The sequence below is a fragment of the Pollicipes pollicipes genome, unplaced genomic scaffold (assembly GCF_011947565.3).
Source record: "Pollicipes pollicipes isolate AB1234 unplaced genomic scaffold, Ppol_2.1 Scaffold_6686;HRSCAF=7923_pilon_pilon_pilon, whole genome shotgun sequence".
Classification (NCBI taxonomy): domain Eukaryota; kingdom Metazoa; phylum Arthropoda; class Thecostraca; order Pollicipedomorpha; family Pollicipedidae; genus Pollicipes; species Pollicipes pollicipes.
In genome coordinates this window covers 43,978,778-43,990,707 of record NW_023596921.1, presented here as the reverse complement: position 1 = coordinate 43,990,707, position 11,930 = coordinate 43,978,778, and the positions used below count along the sequence as shown (strand labels likewise).

The window sequence follows — 11,930 nt, the reverse complement described above, 5'->3', positions numbered from 1 at the left end:
TCTCTCTCTCTCTCTCTCTCTCTCTCTCTCTCTCTCTCTCTCTCTCTCTCTCTCTCTCTCTCTCTCTCTCTCTCTCTCTCTCTCTCTCTCTCTCTCTCTCTCTCTCTCTCTCTCTCTCTCTCTCTCTCTCTCTCTCTCTCTCTCTCTCTCTCTCTCTCTCTCTCTCTCTCTCTCTCTCTCTCTCTCTTCTCTCTCTCTCTCTCTCTCTCTCTCTCTCTCTCTCTCTCTCCTCTCTCTCTCTCTCTCCTCTCTCTCTCTCTCTCTCTCTCTCTCTCTCTCTCTCTCTCTCTCTCTCTCTCTCTCTCTCTCTCTCTCTCTCTCTCTCTCTCTCTCTCTCTCTCTCTCTCTCTCTCTCTCTCTCTCTCTCTCTCTCTCTCTCTCTCTCTCTCTCTCTCTCTCTCTCTCTCTCCTCTGCTGTGTTTCTCTCTCGCTCTCACTCTCCCTCGTTTTCTTTCTCGCTCTTTCTGACTCTCTCCAGTTTTTATTGCAATCCTCGTAATGCATTGAGCTTTAAGATGTGGTTCACACCGCTAGGCGAGAGGTCCTCACAGTTCTTTGACCGGTCCTTGGAAACCGCCGTGCTACAGTCGCGCTTTCATTGCAATGGCATTGGAACTTTTGTGCTGATTATCCTCCGTTGCTCCAGAACGCGTCATAAAACGACATAGAGCGTGCAGTCCAGAGATTTTCGCGGGACGCCCAGCTTTTCTGCGCGTGGTCACTCAGTGCTGCCTTCGGTCCGTGTTTTGCCCCGCTCGCGGTGTTGCGCAGTGTTCAGCACATCCGTGTACTGACCGTGCGGGTGTATGTGGGGGTGTGTTGCAGGGCTGCTGTGATCGCGTCCGGACGCTGTGTTGCAGGGCTGCCGCGATCGCGTCCGGATGCTGTGTTGCAGGGCTGCCGTGATCTCGTCCGGACGCTGTGTTGCAGGGCTGCTGTGATCGCGTCCGGGCGCTGTGTTGCAGGGCTGCCGTGATCGCGTCCGGGCGCTGTGTTGCAGGGCTGCCGTGATCGCGTCCGGACGCTGTGTTGCAGGACTTCTGTGATCGCGTCCGGAAGCTGTGTTGCAGGGCTGCCGTGATCGCGTCCGGACGCTGTGTTGCAGGGCTGCCGTGATCGCGTCCGGACGCTGTATTGCAGGGCTGCTGTGATCACGTCCGGACGCTGTGTTGCAGGGCTGCCGTGATCGCGTCCGGACGCTGTGTTGCAGGGCTGCCGTGATCGCGTCCGGACGCTGTGTTGCAGGGCTGCCGTGATCACGTCCGGGCGCTGTGTTGCAGGGCTGCCGTGATCACGTCCGGACGCTGAGCGGCTGGTCAGTGCGCTCGTCAGCCGCCGGGCCGCCATGTTGACGCTGGCGCCGGCGCCGCCGGTGCTGCTGGTGCTGGCGCTGGCGCTGCTGGCCGTCGCGCCCGGCCGCGCTGATTTTGTGACCGAGTGTCCGGAAAGATGCGAATGCGTCTGGGTCGGTGGCAAGAAGCAGGCGCGCTGCACGGACGGCGCGGAGGAGGGCCTGCCGCGTGGCCTCAGCTCCGACACCCAGGTGCTGGAGTTATCGGGCTGGCGCGTGCCGCGGCTCCACCGAGACGCGCTCAGTCAGGCCGGCCTGCAGCACCTGCAGAAGCTGTTCCTGCGTGGCGTCGGCCTGCGCCAGTTGGACAAGCGCGCCTTCAGTGGACTCAGCCTGTTGGTGGAGCTCGACTTGGCTGAAAATCAGCTGAGCAACGTCGACATCGAGACATTCAGTGACAACGAGAAGCTGCGCCGGCTCTCGCTGGCTGGTAACCCGCTGCTGGAGCTGAAGCCGCTGCAGTTCCCAGCGCTGCCGCACCTGCAGCAGCTCAACCTCAGCCATTGCAGGCTGGCTTCGGTCGCGCCGCGCGCTTTCAAAAAACTGCCGAACCTCACGAAACTGAACCTGGACGGCAACAAGCTGGCGGTGCTCGAGTCGGACATCTTCCAGTCGCTGAACAAGCTGAAAGCGCTGACGCTGCACGACAACCCCTGGCGCTGTGACTGTCACCTGCGGCTGTTCCGCGACTGGCTGATCGAGCACAACTTGTACCAGGAGGGCACCTCTTGCGTCGAGCCCGAACGGCTGGTCGGCAAGCGCTGGAACGCAGCGCGCTCTGAGGAGTTCGCCTGCCGGCCGCACATCCACATCCCGGAGCCGACCGTGGTGGCTGACGTCGGCCAGAACGTGACGCTGCGCTGCCAGATCTCCGGCAACCCGGCCGCCGCCACCAAGTGGGTGCTCGGCCCCGGCCGCATTCTGCACAATAACACGCAGATCCCGTTCACCAACCAGCAGTACATCATTCACGAGGAGGGCAACGTCAACCGATGGACGAACCTGACCATCACGCGCGTCACCGAGCAGGACGCCGGCCAGTACCTGTGCGTCGGCTCCAACCCGGGCGGCGTGGTGGAGCATAACGTGACGCTGGTGTTCCGCACGGCGGCGGCGGCGACGCCGGGCGGCACTGGCCTGGTCAGCGGCACGCTGCTAGTCGGCCTGCTGGCGGGCGGCGCCGGTCTGCTGCTGCTCCTGTTGCTGCTGCTGCTGCTGTTCTGTTGCTGCTGCCGGCGCGGCGCGCGCGCCGCCGACAAGGAGGCGGCCGGCGCCGCCGACCAGGTGCTGGTCATGAACCAGAAGCCGGCGCGCATGGGCGAGTACGAGAAGCTGCCGCAGACCGACGTCGAGATGGAGCGGCTGCGCGCGCCGGCCGGCCTCGGCGAGCCTAGCAGCAGCGTCATGTGCAACCCAACGGGCCAGGAGGCGACGGCGGCGACGGCGGCGCGCCGGCGCAGCCTGCCGGACGCTACACTGCCGCTGGACGATCCGCGTCGCGATTACCCAGACCTGCTGCACCTGCCGCGCCGCGCGCCGGCATCGGCGGACGCGCGGCTGGCCACGGCGCTGGCCGGGCCGGCCGTGCTGGCGCCGCGGCAGCGCTGCTCGCTGACGGCGCGACCCGGCTACGTGACGCTGCCGCGCCGGCCGCGCACGCCCAGCTGGGCGGGCGGCTCGCCGGCGCCATCCGACCCCGTGTACGACACGCTCGGGCCGCGCACCACCGTCGACGGCAGCTCCCGGCTCAGTCTGACGAGCGTGGGCGTCGAGTGTCTGCCGGCCTACTACCTGCCGGTGGAGGCGGTGCCCGAGACGGCGCTGTTCAGTACGCTGCCGCGCAACGGTCGCGGCCCGCGGCCCGGCGCCGGCGCCGGCCGCCAGCGCTCGCTCAGCACCGATCTCATCGAGCCGCTGCGTGAGGTGCCCGAGGAGGCGGACGAGACGCCGCCGCCGCCGCCGCCGCCACCACCACCACCGTTCAACGGTGCGCCGGCGGCGCGGCCGCGGCCGCAGCCGCCGCTCAAGCCCAAAAAGGTGTCGCCGCCGGTGCTGCCCAAGCCGCAGCTGAACGGCGGCGGTCCGACGGCCGTCCTACAGGACGAGGGCGAAGACGGCACAGAGGTGTGACGGCGCGCTGCTGATCTCCGGCGGCAGGACGCCTCAATGTGATACCGTATTCAGTGTGGCCGCCCGGGCGGCGTCCGTTGCCACGTGCTGCGGCGGGGAACACAACACCGCGTGTGACGTCACGGCGCTGAGCTCGCTGCCCGGCGCGCAGGCGACTGTGCAGGATCAAGGCACGGCGCGCCGAACTCTAGTCAGGGGTCTTTGCACGCTCTCAGAGCCCGTGTCGGAATGTACATCAATAATTGTGCATGCAATCGCCGAAATCTTTTCTGATTGGTCCAGTGTGTCTCGTCCGTGTTCGGGGCGGCCTGATCGCGTTCGTGCACGCCGCCTCCAGACGTCTGCGTGTCCGTCGCTCTGCGAGCCCGCTTTCCGGGTGATGCGCAGCCCGTTGTTCTTCGCCGCTCTGTTTACACTTTTGCCGAGATTTATGCGCTCATTAGGCGCCGGCTCGCCGCCTCCGCTCCGTCTGGGCCGCCTCGGGCGCGCGCTTTTTTATCGCGCCAGCTGCAGCCGGCGGCTTATTGTCTGCGGCCGGCGGGTAAACATGGCCTGGAGCGGCGTGAAGCGGCCCCAGCCGGTACTCCGTCGGCTCCCCCGGCGTCGTCGGCAGACCGTCGGCTGGAGGCTGGAGGCTGGCGGCTGGCGGGCAGTGGCCGCGCTTGCGCGCGCTCGTGTGTGTGTGTCGACTGGCCGGGCATCCTGTTCGACGAAGCGGGCCGTATCCGTCCCATCCAACGGGCCGCCGTCTTGCTCTGGTTTTGTCTGGACGGTGGCTGTCCTGTTGCCATCCCATCTGTTCGTTGACTGACCAGCTGCTGTCCCCGCTGTCCGGTTGACTGTCCGGTTGGCTGTCCATCTGTCCGTGGGCTAGGTGGGCGGTGTTCGGCCTGTGTCTAGCTGTCCATTCAGTCTGTCCGTCGGTGGGCTGCCTCCTGAGGCCAAGCCAGCTGTCGCCGGTGCCGTTCTGTTATCTGGCATTATCATGTCTTGATTCGGCCATGAAGCGATGCCTCGGCCGCTGAGCGTCGGTGTGCAGGGAGCGTGTTCCGTGTCGCGGCGCAAAGCGCACGCGCGCCGGCTCTGTCCGGGGACCACAGGTGTGAACCAAACGTGATTGCTCCAAGTCTGTTGTTTTCACAACATTGTGCCGGTGATAGTGGCTGATCGCTTATTCACCGCAGGCATGCATGCTGCCTAGGGCCGTGGGTGTATTAGAGATTATCCGTTTCTGTGGCGTAGGCGCATTGTGTACAAACGGTGGCGCGTCCACCGCCGCGCGCTGCTCCGCCTGGCTCCGAGTGTGTCGTGCTTGCTTTGGTACATATTTTTGCCAATAAAGCGTCCATTTTACTGGCTGGCTGTGTGCGTTCTGTGTGCTGCGATCTGCGCGAGAGGAGGCGCCTCGGCGGCCCCTGACCGGTCGGACTATCGACCGACCCAGCTGGTCGGGCTCGCACCGGCCGGTGACGGGGATGTCCTCGAGGGCTGCCGCCGACGGCCGGCGCAGCGTGCCGCCGCGCCCTCGGCACCCGACGCGCCGCCAGGGGGCGCCGAGAGGGCGCCGGCCGGGCCGACCAGGCGCCGCCTCGGGTCACCGGCCGTGCGCCGACTGAGCTCAGCGGCCGCCCCCGCGCCCCGGCCGACAGACGCACTCCGCCGGCTCGAGATTAGACACGGCCGGCTCCGGCTCCTCGGCCGGGCGGGCGGCTCGGGAAGAGTTCGAGCGGCGGCGTCAGCGTGTCGGCAGCGATAGCGGCACTCACTCCGATCGATTACAGAGAGATACGGCCGCCAGCTGTCGGCGGTGTGTGGTGGGTGGAGCGGGAATGCTGAACAGCCTCTGCTGCGGGCTTTTGAGAAGTGCTCGCCTGCGCACCGTCCACGGATCAGTCTCAGCTTCCGTACGGAAGGAACATCAGTCGGCGTTACCCGCGCTTTGGGGTAGCGTCACCGACTGTTTTAAGGGAACAAGCAAGCCAGGGGCATCTTAGCCTGCGCATAAAGTTTTCCCCTCGTGTTTTGTCTTCCTTTTGCAAAAGAAACCCACGTAGTAATATGCATATATATATATATATATATATTGCTTCCTTTTGCAAAGGAAACCCACAGTAATATGTGTATATATATATATATATATATATATATATATATATATATATATATATATACGTACTACTACGCGGGTTTCTTTTGCAAAAGGAAGGCAAAAGACAAGCAGAAAAAATTTGTACACAGGTTAGATGCCCCAGGCTTGCTTGTTACCTTGAAACAGTCGGTGACGCTACACCAGAGGGCGAATATATATATATATATATATATATATATATATATATATATATATATATATATATGTAACCTATGCTTTGCACATCATGCTGTTGGTCGGTTGGAGCCCTCGGCTGCTCTAATCGGGCCCACTCTCGACCTGTTGGGGGATTATTGCGTTTTTACGCGGTGTCCTTCGAATTATTTGGGCACCCTGTCAGCGAATAGAGAACATGCTGTTGGCCACCTAGGACCATATTACGGGTAGACATTGTCTCCTACGTGTCCCAAGTCCCGTCCTGGATTCAAAGAGTGTTCCGGCTCGCTCATCTGGGGCCTGCTGAAATTTCAGCGGGAGGCTTTAAGACATGTTCACCTCTAAATATATCCAAAAGTACGTTCGCCCTTGAGGAAATGGTAAGATGGTCGGATGCCGTCCTTGCCGCTGGTGGCATCGACCCTGACCGTACCATCTGCCTCTCGAACTTGGCACGAGCGCGTAGCTGTGTCGACATCTCATGTCCATTGGAGGCGTCATATGACCCCGCGGTCTAGAAGCAGCCTTCAAAACTCGGCTCGCTGCAGTCTCGCTATTACAGTTTGAACAGCGTCTTCGAACCCAAGTTGCTCACTTGTTACGTGCTGAAAATTCTGGAACTGTTCCAGATCTCGAATGCAAACTTCTTGAGACCCCCACGGCCGAGTGCCGCGAGCGTTCAATACAGTGTTCTGAGCGGCGTAGCACGCAGATATAAATGCTAAACTATCGCAATGAATGAGAATTATTTTCGTTACACGTCAGGCTCATGCGCCTTTCTCATCAGAACCATTTGCATAAATGGCGCGTGCGCCCATACCGACGTCGAGTGAGCGCCCTGAACGGTAAGCAGGGGAGTTTTTCTCCGACCGACGGGCCTTCGTAGAACCATCGCGTCTCACTGAGCGTCATGAACTTGATCACCCGTCTAGCGAATGTAGCACGTTTTGAGTCAAATCTCGGTCTGCTAATGGACCAGACGTGACCGTGGCCCGGCGACACGACGGGGTAGAGTACATGACATCAGCGTCTGGCTGACCTCCGAGGCGCCGCCTTCCACGTTTGAGCGCACCGGAGCCGTACCGGGAGCCGAGCGCGGCCGGCGCCAGGTCCGGCGCCATTAATAAAGCCCACGTGGCTGGCCATGCCGACAGGGAGGGCTTCAGACGACGGCCCGGCCAACAGATTAGCTTCGGAGCTGGGGCTCGGCAGTTCCGGGCGAGTGCGGTGCTGCGGCGCAGGCCGTCGGCCCACGCTCGCCTCCGGCGGCGGACGGCTCGCGTCATGCGCACTTCAGCACCCGGCTGGAATTCTGCAAACAGTCCGGGAGGGGGGGAGGGGCTCCAGACCGAGGGGGTCAGTCGTCGGTCTGTCGGCCGCTGCGCGACCCTCTGCGTGTAGATTGATATAAGCGCACCACCTCAGGCCATGAGGAGCCGGCGCCGGCCAAAATGAGGAGTTCGGCGGGACAGGACGTTACTTACTCTCGGCGTGGCGGCGCGGGGCGTTCACGGAGTCGCAGACGAGTTTAGCCAGGCTTCTTTCAACACTTCCAAGTTTTCGTTGAGTTCCATTCTACAGCCACGCGCCGACGACCAAGCCAACAGAGTTCAGCGCGGACGAGGACAGGTGTTCAAAGTGGGTGGGAGCGGGCCTAGGGACATAATTTTATGGGGCTTAACGGGACCTCAGGACAGGTGACACTGAGCTGCTCCGCGTACGTGCGTGCGTGACCTCGTCTTGTTCCAGGGCTGCACGTGCTGGTGCAGATCTTGCTCGCCCCTTCTTTCGGCCACAGTTGGGTACCTTCGAACTCCGGTTTGAAATATTATGAAGCTTAGCTGACGTACCAGTTATTTTGTTTCGGGTAATTTTAGTCCAACGACCAAACTCGCACGGCCGTCCGATCGGTACGACCGGTACCACCTTCGACGGCTTTACATTCGCGCGCCTTCCAGCCAGAAGAGAACTGTTCGGATTTCTGCACGGAATCCCTGCCCGGTTTTTCCACGCCCGCATCTTGTTAGGCGCCCGTTGCGCATCTTCTTCCCCCCCCCCGCACCCACGTGTTTAGCTTCTGCCTGGTCGTAAGCAGACCTCTGTCCAAGCCTCCTTTAAGCGATTGTTCGCGTCGCCTCCGGTCGGCTGTTGCATCCTCTGGCGGAGAGAGCGGCAGCCAGAGCAGCGTCGTCTGGCGGCTGCCGTTGCCGACTGGCCGACACCGGCCCGTACGGGACGGCGCCGAGGTCCGCTGCCCGCCGGGCCCGAAACGGCCCGTAATCGCCAAACTTGCCGCCCGGCCCGCATCATGCAGCCTGGTTCTCAATCAAAGCACCGAACTTCGAGCGGACAGCAGGTCGGCGGCTGAAGTTGTCGGGTTTTCCAAGATCGGAAGCCATAGATCGGTGTCACAGTGCCTGGCTACAGCGTCGGCCCGCCAGCGACAAGAAGGGCAGCCCCCGGGGCTGCTGTCGCCGCGCTGCCGCAGATGATCGCACCCGTCGGTGTTCAGCCGGCGCGCCCCCAGGTCCCGCACACCAGGCACGAGCGAGCTCGTACCCGGCACCTCACCGCACGGTCAGCCGCCAAAGAGGCCGCCCATTGAGCAGCCTAACACGATTCGCTGGCAGAGTGCGTCAAAACTCGAGACCGGCGCTGGTGGTGAGTCTCCGCACGTCGCGCAGAGAGCGGCCGGCTCGCGGCAACGGCCCCATCACCTGCGTTCCTTCCCAGCAAAGACGTCGCCGCCACTGGCTACAATATATTAACATTTGTACAAGGTACGTTTTCAGCAGCTTGCACCCGCTTCTTCCGCTCAGGCCGCGGGCCCGCGGCGGCGGCGGGCGGCGGCGGTCCGGACGGGCTCCGGCCGGCTCGACCTGGCCCCGGTCCCGGGCCCGGTCCCAGGCCCAGCCGGCGGCCCCAGTCCGGTGGCGCCCCCGCCGGCCCACCGGCGGCCAGATAGAAAAAAAGAACAGAGGAGGGGCGCGCTCAGCCGCGTGGGCGACGGGAGGCACGCCGGCCGCACCGGCCGTGCAGCCTCTTGATCAAGCGTTGGCCCCGTATTACCGAGTAAAATGCATACGTAAAGTGGAGTTGAGGGGGCAGGGGAGTAGCCCACCCGACGGGCCGCGCGCGGCCCAGGGCGCCGGGTCGGGTCAGGGCAGGTCAGGTCAGCGGCTGGCGGTACCCGCACGCTCCTGGAATGTACGCACGAGACGGCCCGACGGCTACCGCCGACGAAAACAAGTTAAAACTCCCAGCTGGGGGGAATACGGGCCGCGACGGCGCCGGCCGCTGAGACAGGCACGCGGGTCCACACCTGAGGCAGTCCTACCCTGCCAACAGACTTAAGTATTATTACTATGCAACGCCGGGCCGGTGCGCTGCTGCCCACGCGCGCCCCGCCGGCACATGATCACTGTACGACACGCACACCACACAGCATTGTTGTCCGGGCGATTAAAACTACACTTTATACAGGAGCGGGCGGCGGCGGCGGCGTCAGCGGCGGGTGCGCGAGGGGCCACGCGGACGGACGGCCCTCCGCCGGCGCGTCCCGGTGGCGGGGCGCGCGTGCGTGTGCGTGTGGGACGCCGCGGAAGGCGGGGGGGGGGGGGGGGCAGCCAGGACAAGTGCCCGGAGCGGGGCGGCTCGGGCACAGGAGGCGGGGCGTATCACAGCATAGTAATCGACAGCAGCGCCGCTCCGGTATTGCTTGGCGGGCCGCCGGCGGCGGCAGCGGCGGCGGCAGCGGCGGCGGCGACGGCGGCGCAGGGCCACCTCAGACCGGGCCGTTGTTGGACGCCTCCTGCGCCGACGTCGCCTGCGCGGCGGCGGACGGTGCCTCGGCCTTCTTCGACGGGCTGCGGCAGCGGAGCCAGGTCAGCCCGGCGCAGCCAAGGAAAGGCCGGACAAGCCGAGCAGGCGGCGCCAAACAGAGGACCGCGCTCAGAGGACCGCACCTCTGACCATTCAGCACACGAGCCTCCTCCCTCCTCCCCTCCCCCCCCCCCCCCCCCACACACACCTCTGACCATCAGCACACGAGCTCCCTCCTCCCCTCCCCGCACACACACACCTCTGACCATCAGCACACGAGCTCCCAAACACACACAGAGCCTCTGCACTTCCGAGAGGACCCACGCACCCGACCATCAGCACACGAGCTCCCTCCTCCCCTCCCCCCGCACACACACACACCTCTGACCATCAGCACACGAAGCTCCCTCCTCCCCTCCCCGCACACACACACCTCTGACCATCAGCCACACGAGCTCCCTCCTCCCCTCCCCGCACACACACACCTCTGACCATCAGCACACGAGCTCCCTCCTCCCCTCCCCGCACACACACACTTGACCATAGCACACGAGCCCCCTCCTCCCTCCCCCGCACACACACACCTCTGACCATCAGCACACGAGCTCCCTCCTCCCCTCCCCGCACACACACACCTCTGACCATCAGCACACGAGCTCCCTCCTCCCCTCCCCTCTTCCTCCCCCCCCCCCCCCCCACCACCCCCACACACACACCACCGACCATCAGCACACTTCCCCCCCCCCCCCCCCCCACACACACACACCTCCGACCATCAGCACACGAGCTCCCCTTCCCCCCCCCCCCCCCCAACGCACACCACCGACCACCAGCACACGAGCTCCCCTCCTACCCCGCCCCCCCCCCCCCACACCTCCGACCATTAGCACAAGAGCTCCCTCAACACACGCGCACGCCCGCGAGCTGCTCGCGGTGGCCGGTGGCGGCCGGCCGGCTGCCTGACCTGGGCTGGCCGGCCGGCTGGCTGGGCGGCTGCCGCTCGGCGGCGCCCGTCTCTGGCGAGCCGTTCATCAGACCCTGCGACGTCAGGTAGCTGCCGGCACAGCGCCAGCCGTCAGGCCCAGGCCGGCACAGGGCAGGCCATAACAGAACGCGACAGGACAAGTGACCCCGATAACCCGGGCGCGTATGCTCGCGCCGACTTTCGGTCGGACCAGTACGCGTCCGGTTCGGCTCGCGGAGCTGCGCCGGGCCGGACCAGGTCGATCCATATGGGATCAGATCCGACCCGCCATACGTCCCCAGTTCAGCATGCCACGGCGTCCTCCGACGCCGTGCCGCAGTCTCCCCCGCGGAGGCTGCGGCACCGGGCACGGACAAACGCGACGCACGGTGTCGCGAGGGAGGACGCTGGCCGCCGCCTGGCCCGGCCACGACGGCGCGGTCCGGAGACGAGTGTCGGCGCAGTGGCGACACTGCCGGCTGAGGCGGCCGGTGGCTGGGCCGACCGGGACGGCGTGGCCCCGGCGGCGCGGACGCCCAGCGCCCGCGACGCCCCGTGCCGTCTCCCCACCTGTAGTTGTCGACGAGCCGCGCCGGGTCCGAGACCGGCGGCTCGGCGCCGGCCGCCTGCTCCGGCGTGGAAGACTCGTGGAAGAGGGGCGTGAAGTCGCCGCCGGTGCTGTTCAGCTCGTGCGGCGAGTCTGACGGACGTCGCGGACGTTAGCACTGGGCGGCGCGCTCGGTGAGACGCAACGCGGCGCGGCCACCGCGCCACGCATGGCCGCCAACGCCGGACGCACGGAATTCAGTACCGGTAGATGGGACTGCACTCAGCCCACATGTTGCGGATGGATAATGGGCACTGGATACAATGGATAACGAGTTAAGTGTTCATGAAAAGGAAACTCGTCGGTGCCAGCTGACACATTGAGCACCTGTCATTTCTTAACACGGATGAAACGACAAGCCCGAGGGGATTGATCTGACTGATAACTGCACCAAAAACCATGATCATCACATTACTCCCCAATATCAACGGCACAAACGGTCAAAGCAATCGTGCGAGATCTAGGGAAGTGCTCCAGCTGCTGCCTATCGGCGTCCCGGCCGGGTCCCCCTGTCCAGCGTCGCCGCCCTGTCCCCTGTCCCCTGTCACCGTCGCTATCTCACGACCGGGCGCCGGTTCAACAGCAGCCAGCTGACCACCAGTACTGACCGGCGCGCGGCGGGACGGGCTCGGCCACCAGCAGCTCCGGCTGCACCTCCATGCTGCTCTCGGATTCCTGTCCCTGCTGCTCCTGCTGCTGCTGCTGCTGCTGCTGCGGCGACGGCTGCTGCTGCCCCTGCTGCTGCTGCGGC

The 11,930-nt window shown here is 64.3% G+C and overlaps 2 protein-coding genes across 2 annotated transcripts; one reads left to right on the top strand and one right to left on the bottom strand.

Annotated features, from left to right (window-relative positions):
- Positions 1-1,279: 1,279 nt before the first annotated feature.
- LOC119108389 (leucine-rich repeat-containing protein 24) lies at positions 1,280-3,481 on the top strand (the record flags this gene model as incomplete). The annotated part of the gene is given in 3 exon segments (XM_037231964.1): positions 1,280-2,884; positions 2,954-3,157; positions 3,368-3,481. Coding segments are annotated over 3 exon segments (1,857 nt in total).
- A 5,932-nt stretch (positions 3,482-9,413) lies between these two features.
- Positions 9,414-11,928, bottom strand: LOC119107845 (uncharacterized). The gene is made up of 4 exons (XM_037231403.1): positions 11,788-11,928; positions 11,143-11,272; positions 10,573-10,662; positions 9,414-9,652 (listed from the first exon to the last, which is right to left on the bottom strand). Exons 1-4 carry the CDS (start codon positions 11,837-11,839, stop codon positions 9,571-9,573), a joined length of 354 nt encoding a protein of 117 aa, XP_037087298.1. The 5' UTR covers positions 11,840-11,928; the 3' UTR covers positions 9,414-9,570.
- Positions 11,929-11,930: the final 2 nt, after the last annotated feature.